The sequence below is a fragment of the Hypanus sabinus genome, chromosome 8, assembly GCF_030144855.1.
Source record: "Hypanus sabinus isolate sHypSab1 chromosome 8, sHypSab1.hap1, whole genome shotgun sequence".
In the NCBI taxonomy this organism is placed as follows: domain Eukaryota; kingdom Metazoa; phylum Chordata; class Chondrichthyes; order Myliobatiformes; family Dasyatidae; genus Hypanus; species Hypanus sabinus.
The window spans coordinates 40,500,327-40,509,940 of record NC_082713.1 but is presented as its reverse complement, the minus strand read 5'-3'; the positions used below and the strand labels follow the sequence as shown (position 1 = coordinate 40,509,940).

General features: G+C 36.7%; 1 protein-coding gene across 1 annotated transcript in view; it reads right to left on the bottom strand.

Moving 5' to 3' along the window:
• Positions 1-7,177: 7,177 nt before the first annotated feature.
• Positions 7,178-9,614, bottom strand: part of LOC132397720 (ras-related protein Rab-39B) — a 28,047-nt gene continuing 25,610 nt past the window's right edge. The window contains exon 2 of the mRNA XM_059976488.1: positions 7,178-7,604. Coding sequence (XP_059832471.1) covers positions 7,178-7,604 — 427 coding nt within the window. The remainder of the gene's footprint in view (positions 7,605-9,614) is intronic.

The window sequence follows — 9,614 nt, the reverse complement described above, 5'->3', positions numbered from 1 at the left end:
GTCATACATCGTGGCAACAGGCCTTTTGGCCCAATGCATCCATGCTAACTGTGAAACTTGCTTCCCCAGGACTATTTTTACCCTTGAGCAGAGGTGTCTGAGGGGATTTTCAGAAGTTTATATATTTATCAGAGGTATAGATGAGGAGTATAGTCACAGCCTTTTCCCTGGAGTAGGAGTGTTTGAAGCTAGAGGGCATAGGTCTAATGTGAGAAGGGAAATACTTAAAGGAATCTGAGGGGTAAGAGCACACAGGGTGGTGGGTGTGTAGAATGAGCTGTCAAGGGAAGAGGTGGAGGCATGTACAATAGGTGCAATTGCAATGCTTGAAAGACATTTAGCTAAGTTCATGGATGGGAAAGGTTTAGAGGGATCTAGGCCAAATGCAGTGAAATGAGGATGAGTTGAGCTGAAGGGCCTGTTTCCATGACATACTAACCACATGACTTTAAATGTTGTACGGTTTCCTTTTTGCTGCGTTATTCTCAGGTACTATATTACATTTGGCCATAAGTTATCATCAGATACAACCCAGATGAACTTTGTGTGAGCTACTTTACTGGCTCAGTTCTTATTATTTAGCACCATCGAGTTATCTCTGACAAATTCACAACCTTCCTTCATTTCTTTCCATTGCTCCCCACTGTCTTATACAGTAGCATTGCTTAAAATTGCTGGAAATGGGAAAAGGCACCAGAAAAAGTTGAAAATACTCAGCAGGTGAGAAAACATTGGTGACTGGGCAACTAGTTAATATTTCAAGCTGATGACCTTTCCTTGAGATTAGCAGTGGTTGGAGTTTTAATGGTTCATGGGCAAGCATCAACCCAAATAGGCCTAGAGGAAAAGAATTAAAGGAAGAGTACATTGTGGGGAGGTTGTTGGAACTTTTTACTTATAAACTTCACTAATACTGCATGACCGAAGTAAATGGTAAAGGGATAGATTTTAAATGATAAAATGGTTGGGTTTAGAAGAATGTTAAATAATAACTGAATCAAAGGAGACCTATTTTGATTAAGAATTTTTTCCCAATATTTTCTCATTATGGACATTTATTAATGCTATATGGCTAGAGCGTTCTCATTCATCATCAACCTGCATCCGTTGTTTTGTGTCCCTAATCCCTACTGCCATCCCACTAAGCCCCACCACACTGCTCTAGTTAACTTCTTTGGATTATTGGGTTCCAGTTTCATCTGTAGCTTGTTGCCTTAAGTCAGCATCACACCAGAGGTAAAGCTGGTTGTGGTGCTGAGGAAACATAATCTATTTCTCCTATATCCTAGAGATCAAAGTTGTACAACAATAAACCATAAGACTCATCATATCTTTACTGACTTTTTGATAAGGATGTCAGATTAAGCATATTTCCTTGCTTTACTGCCCATAAGGTTTTGTCAGATTGGCCACACTTCCTTGCTTTATTATCTGTAAAATTTTGTTCTCTGATTGCTAGCCCTTCTATCACAGATCTTTTATTTAGTTTATGAAAGGCAATTGTAATTTTGAATTCTTCCCTCAGGTCTACTATGCAAAAACAAAGTATTAAAGCTTTTGGAAATCTGAAACAAGACAGAAAATACTGAAACTACTCAGGAGGCACACATATAAAGTAATTAACATTTGAACTCCATCTCTAAAGAGGAAGATTTAGGCTTCTCCATGTAATTCAACTCTCTTCTTGATACCATACTCCTGCAAATAACTGCCTCATCTCTGGCTAAACTGTCCTTTATGCTGATTTTAACACGGTGCAGAGATTTATACTTCTACTTCCTGAACAATTTTTACAAAATCTAAATCTTATATTTCTGCATTCAATCCCTTTCTGTTCTTTAACTCAGTAAGTGAATACAACAGAAAACTAGACACAGAATTTTGCACTTTGAAAAGTAGCAAATAGTTCTCCTGCCAACTTAAATAGTTATAAGTCTAAACAGTGACTATAATTATAGAAAATCCTATCCCTACTCCAGTTTAGAATATGCTTCCTCCAAAACCTCGCAATATATTTAGTTTACTCAGTGAAATTCACCTATTAATATAAAACAGTTGCTATCCACAAGAAGTAATCATGAAATATGCTACTGACCAGAACTGACTCTGGAGCTTGAGAACTTTCTGACTTATGCCTTTTATTAAGCATTAGGAGTGAATAGTTGATGGGCAGGAGAGGCAAGTGGGGGAAAAGCAATAAAATAATTGGTTCCTGAGACTTTTAGGATAATTTAAAAGTCACTTATTTTTGACTTGTTTTTCAAAGTATAGTTGAGTTATTAAATAGGAATAGATTGTACATTCTTTTTTACACTTGAGAGATTGGTATTTCAGTTTTTTGCATGTTATAAATCGTGTGCCTAACATTTTCCATTACACCATTTGTGAGGAGTAACTTGCAGGGAGCAACTCAGGCTGGAGTAGAGATGGCTGTGTTGGATTATTTTCTTTGGAATAAAAGTGCCTGAGGAAAGATAACTAAGGTATGTAAAGTCATATATGGCCTGGGCTGAATAGATTTAAGAAAAGCTTATTTTCCTTTGTAAACTTAATAACTAAGACACTAACTAACCTTTGCAAGTGGAATTGAAAATATTTCTGTTGTGCCCAGAGTGTGGAGTCTCTTAATAGTTTTCCAGGCAATGAAATAAAGCTCACTTCAAATTGTAAGAATACTGCAATATCATAACATACATAATGAACAAAGAAACAGAAAGCAAGATTAGGCGGTATATTTTTGACTGGCATGGATATGATGGGCCAAATAGTCTCAGTCTGAGCTGTAAACTTGTGATTTTATGAACCACTTATTTACAACTGCTAATAACAATCTAGAATGGAATCGTGAACTTCAATGTTCTCCTTTCTGCTATAATTTAAACTTAAGATACTGACTCTGCACGCCATCCTTTCCTCAAAGTGCGAACTTGCGTCAAAAGGATCATCCTGTCATGCAATGTCTTCAATGAGTCTTTCCACCATTTACTTACCAAAGGATAAATCATTAATTAGCAAAGGTTCACCTCTGACATTGAACTTTCACTTTGCTGTTCTCAGATTCGTTTGTGTCAAATTTGACTACTCTATCAGATGTAAACTATCACCTCCCTTTCCTCCTTTCTTTCTCCCCATTCTTTTCAGCCCTGGTGTTGGTCTATATTACTAAATCAACATTCACTTATATTCTTCATAAAACTAATGTGTAAGGTCACTTATCTCTTAATAGCTAATGTCATGCTCCAGTTCTTTCTGCTTGTTTACATTAGAAAGAATACCATCACGTTTAGATTGTTACTAGTCATAAAGAGCCACATTAAATACTAGATGATCCTGCAAAAGTGAATCCAGAGCATAAGCTTAATTAAACCAAAGTATTCTAGCCAAGGGACATACTGTAAAACTACAATTTAAATCAAATACTGTATCTCAAAGCAATGCTGTAACAGTTACTTGTACATTACGTTTCATAGAATTGCATTATATTTATTGTTTTTGTTTTATTGTATTTATGCTTATTGTGTTTTCTTCTGCTGCATAAGATCTGAAGTAATAATCATTTTGTTCTCCTTTACACTCGTGAACTGAAGAATGAAAACAAACTATCTTGAATCTTGAATGTGGACACATAAAACATGTCACCTTTTGGAATGCTTGCTTAATTAGAGCAATGTAAATGAAAGAAAGAGAAAATCTTGCAGATACTGGAAATCCGAGCAACACGCACAAAATGCTGGAGGAACTCGGCAGGCCGGGCAGCATCTATGGAAAAGAGTACAGTCGACATTTCAGGCTGAGACCCTTCATCAGGACTGGAGAAAAGGAAGATGAGTCAGAGTTAGATGGGAGAGGGGAGGAAGAATCACAAGATAAGTGATAGGGAGGGGAGGGGTGAAGTAAAGACCTGGGAAGTTGATTGGTGAAAGAGATACAGGGCTGGAGAAGGGGGAATCTGATAGGAGAGGGCAAAAAGACATGGAAGAAAGAAAAAAAGGAGGAGCACCAGAGGCAGGCGATGGGCCAGTAAGGAGATAAAGTGAGAGAAGGAATGGGGAATGGTGAAGTGGGGGTACATTACTGGAAGTTCGAAAAATCAATGTTTATGCCATCAGATTGGAGGCTACCCAGAAGGAACATAAGGGGTTGCTCCTCCATCCAGAGTGTGGCATCATTGCAACAGTACAGGAGGCCATGGACTGACATGTTGGGATGGGAATGGGAAGTGGGATTAACATGAGTTGCCGCTGGGAGATCGTGCTTTTTCTAATGGATGGAGCATAGGTGCTTAGTGAAGTGTAATTGAAAGCCTGCCTAATAAAGATCCAGATGATAGGATGCTGAAAAGAAGGCTTGACTTGGCTCAGAGGAAAAACTCTCACTTCTGCATCATAAGTTGTGTCTTGAAGCTTGGCTACGGAAAGGACAGTGCCTTGGCTGAATCTTATAATGAGTGCTGTTTAGGATGTCAGTTTCTATCAACTAAATATTTTGAACCTCAGAGTCACATGGTTTGGGAATATTCTAATATACCTCACGTGACAGTGTAATGGAAGCTGTAGGGCACATTAACAAAGGTGATCCACAAGGAAGTTTTAGAATATTTCAAAAATTTAATGTTGGTGCCTCAGGGATAAATAAGTATAATCCATTTCTACTATTTAATTAGTTCTGATCTGCATTTTGAAAAACAAGTAATCTAAGTGAAAGATATATCTGAGTGTATCTCTAACTTTAATTATGGAAACATTCCATGTATCAAAAACAATATATTTTCCTTCATTTAAAAAATTATTTGATTAATTACAGGTGACCATGTTAGGGGGAAGAAGGGGTTGCTTCCCTAGAAAATTGTCCATATTGCTATTTTCCATACACAAAGCTGCATCATCTGACTTGTATACAGAAATGATGTTGAAAAAAAGTTAATTTTTTTAATTTACTTATTTTCCTGCATAAATTCTTTGGAAACGAATTTAACTCCATGTTTCTTATTTTTCTTTAGTCATTTCTGAAGTCTGTAAGGGTGAATTTGTGTTACTTGAATGGCCATAAAGCAGTGGTTGCCTTACTAATTCATTTGTAGCTTTTCATAGTTTCCTGCAAAAACATTGATAATATTTCCCAATCCAAAATTGGCTATATTTCTAAATAAATAGAATGGTTGTTTAAGCAATAAGGTGCTTTACAAAAGCAGTCTGTTTCTTGAATGGATAAGGGAGGTCTCCGCCTGATGCAGCACAAGTTAGAGCTCACTTAGATTTCTGGCAATTGTAGACAGTAGAAAATCAATAATGCAAGAAACAGGAAACGTACATTTTCAGGACCTAGGGTTTAGTAAATTTGGAAATATTTGAGGCATGAAGTTAGACACAGTGGCAATTGGTTATTCTCAAAAAATTTAAGTTCTTGGGAAATATATGCCACCAGCTATTTTGAAGATTTCTCCATGATACTCATATCAATTGTCAGAAACATCATAAAGCACTTGCTATGAAATAGCATTAAAATTGCTTGTGATGAGGAATCAACATCTGGGTAGCATGGTTTGGATATAACTGCACTACAGAAGTTACAGCTCAATAAAATTGTGCTCTAATCAGGAATAATGTATTCATCCATACGAGAATAACTTACTTTGTTCAGCAGTTATTTGCTCTTTTGTAGCATTCCTATTTATTTAGGAAGTGAAAATTGTAAGCTACACAACTGTGTGAAGCTACTCTCTAGTTTCCCAGCATCTAAACGGACTCTCTCGGCTTGCATATTTCTCAGCTTGGGATCTACTTACAATGAATGTAGCTGTAATGATCCAGTATGAGTTTATCCAGGTAAGGGGTGTATTTTGTGTTTTTTTTTCCTACAGTTAGTTTCTTTTTATACAGTAGGATAAGTTCCTGACTAACTTCTGAGTTTTTTTATTCATTAGAGTCACTTTTCAAGTACTTGAATATAGTTCCTATTTACTCACCAGGTTAAGGAATAGATGGATTAACCATTTATTCAGCAAGGTAATGAATCATTCAATAGCACTGTTCTATCATATACAGCATATAGTCAACTTACTGATTTACAAATATCTTTTTTTTTGTACAGTCACTACACATAGGAGACTAGCAAAGGCCTTCTTAATTTTGTAGTTCCAAAATTTTCACTATTAACTCACAGTAAATAGTATTATTGATCTTATTTTTTATTTCGTTTTCCCCTCTTCTTCTTCTTCTTATCACTATAAGCGAAAACTCTTCAATGAAATTGTAGATAATTGCACTAGCCAATGTTTCATGAGTTATGTTGAGCTTGAAGGATCTAGTCTGTGTCAGGTCAGGGGCATTTGCAAAGAGACCATTGACTTTGGTGGCTCCTGATTATACAGGGAAAATGGCTGGGGTCCTGTTCCTTATTTACTAGCCAATAAAACTTGTTGGAGAAGCACATGGGCAAAATTGCGTTCAATGGTGATGAACGGACCTACATTCCAATAAGCAAGTCAAAGTGAATATGGCAAATCTAAAGTTGCACTCTACATTAGCAAGAAGCTCTAGCCTTAAAGGAAGAGAGAGAAGAGGGAATATGGGGTAAGAAATAAACCCATGTAACCTAAAAATAACATTTCTCAGATGATTTTCTTTTTTATAATTTTTATCTTAAATGGATCTTGGGCCAAATAAATTTCTATGTATTTTATTTCTTTAACACCAGGATCTTGCCCAATGAAGTCACGGGTAACTGCCTTTACAGGCCAGTGGCTCAAGAATAAGTAGGTTATACTGAGGATCTTCGTCCGTACCAGGAATAAGCATGGACAGATTAAATCAATGTAGCAGTTCAGGTTCGTCCAACTGCATTACTACCCTTTCTTTTTTAAAGAGTAGGATGTAATTGTTGGTCTGACCCATTTGCAGATGCTTTTTAGCAGTTTTCAAAGTAAGTGGGCCCACCCTTGTATCCTCTTTGCACAGGATATGCAAATGTAGGTAAATTCTTCATCAGTGTTGCAGGATGAATAGGGTAACAGACTGATAGCTTAAGACCCATTATTTACAAATGGAGATCAAGATGTCCACAGTGTGGAAATAGTGAATTATTTGTAACACAAACTTAAAAAGGCCAACAGTATTTATTTGGTACAGTCTCTACGTGCGAAGGAACTTATCCAATTTAAATGTTTCCACTCTTTCAATTAGCAGAGGCATCTCCTGCCTGATTTGACAGCTTCCTCTGATGAGTGGACCACATTTGGAACAAAACCACTCTTCACTCCTTCCCAACCCTCTTGCATCACAATGTCGCCCCTCCTCACAAGTTCATAAATATCCCTTGTCAGGTCAGTGAAGGCCTGTTCAACATTGATGGAATCTCTTGCGGATGTCTCAATGTACTTCATCCGGTAGGCAGCAGCAAGCTTTTCTGCCTCTTCCTTGGAAACTTGCCGCTGGGCTGCCAGGTCACATTTATGGCCGACCAGCACAAAAACGATCTGGAATGGCTGGACATGCACTTTGGCCTCTTCCAACCACTCATGGACATTTTGGAAGGATCTGCGGTTGGTAATGTCGAATAAGAGAAGTCCTCCCACCGAATTCCTGTAGTATGCACGAGTTATGGACCTAAAACATTGAAGAAAAACATGAAAGTTTAAAAGAGCTTAATATAAACTTAAGATTCAATAATTTAAAAATATAATACCATTTTATATACTTTTTTTTTATTTGTGGCAGGGGGAAAGAAACAGTGACCTTTATCTGTCTTTTGCTTGAATTAAAAAGGAGAGAATGTCATCTTTAAAAAGACAATTTGTTATCTCATGAATTTCACTTCCCTAAATAATCTCCTAAGAGAAACAAAGTAGCTAATTCATACAACTGAAATTCAGTTTTGCCCTACCTCACAATTTTGACTAAGGGAAAATTATAAATATTAATTCCAAATGTTTACACAAGCTGCAAAATTTTAACAGCACCCTTTCAGATATTTGTGTCCAGAGTGAATTCTTTATTATTAACCTAACTGTTCTACTGAGTTGAACCGTTTATACTAAAAGAAAATTGTTATCTTCCAGCTGTTAATTTTCACCTTTGTTAATGAGGCATTAGTAATTGCCCTTGTTTCTACAGATGCATCATTGTACTGTCACTCCTCTTACCTGCTGGCTCAGTGCTCAATAAAGATAGATAAATGAAATGTAAATAAAAGATAAATTCATGGCAAGAAGTGTCATGAAAAAGAGTTTAAGTATTTAAGATACAAGATTCAGAGGTGTAGTACAAATTCATGTGTTATCTTAAAAATAGTGCAAGTTTACCAATAACCAGACATGAGATGTTTTACGAGGCATTATTATTTTACAATGAGAGATGAAGTATTTGCTTTATTGCTGAGTTTTTAAGACACATGATTGCAAGTTACTGTGGCAGAGCTTGTGAGATTACCCAGTACTGTTGCTTCCAATTTAGACTGCTCACCCCAGCATGGAATCCTAGTCCTATTGGAGTGAGTATAATTTTAATCACAACCCTGGGGCTACTGTGGGGGAGATGAAGTGTGCCAATAGGTCTGCTGTCTGGATCACTCAGTTATGCGCCGTCAAAATTCTCGGAAAAGGATTATGCTTCATTGATTGCTGCATGCAGGATAATCTAGCCATCGTCAGGACACACGTGCAGGCTTTGCAGGTTGTGCATTTACTTAGCAGTGAGAATATGATCCAAGCTGTGGTAAATAGAACATATAGCAAGTTTTTTTATATTCTACTGACTGTGACCCTAATCAATTCCCGTGACAGATAAAAGTATCGTCTTATCCCTGGGACCTAGAGAGTAAAAATATACTCTATATATTTCTAGGTGCTTCCCCTTTAGGGCATCACAGGAACGTATTCTTCTCCTTTTAAAAACTATCAAATGTTAATTTAAAAACAGTGTTTTCTGGATAACTTTAGGAAGAGAATCGTCAGTTTGATACTTAAAGAAAATAACAGCATTTTACTAGGCCATTCGCATTTATACAGCCATTTCAGAATTCCAGTGCAGTGGAAGATTGTTTCCTCCATTTTGTACAAGTAACATGCAAGATCTGAAGTAAGCAAGACTCATTTGAATTTTACTTTCAGATCATTATAAATCAATAAGATTTATATCCCCTGTGCAAGCAACCATTGTGAGATGGATAACCATTCTCCAATATTTCAGAAAAAACATCAAAAACATTTTGGGATATCAAGATTGTAAAAGGCAGTAATCAGAGAACATCGGGCATGTATTTGACATAAATGTTTGAAGTAACAAAATACTAGAGAAGTTCCACAAATTGGCAGCAACTGTGAAATGAGCAGCAAAGATTGTTATTGACTGAAATATTATTTCTTCAAATTTGGGAATTCTTTTTTTTAAAAAGCATTTTTAAATATTCAGAAGTGCAAAGGATAAAGAGAACAAAGGGAATGTATTTGATTCAGTGAAAAGCAAAAGCAGACAAATAATTCAAGCCTGTGAAAGGGTGATGAAGCCTAATGGAGCCGATCGGGCAGAACGAGGTACACTATTATTACGAGGGAAAACACACAACAGAAGAAAACAACCTGTTGGAACTGTGGAAATAAAACACTGCAGCTGCTGGAA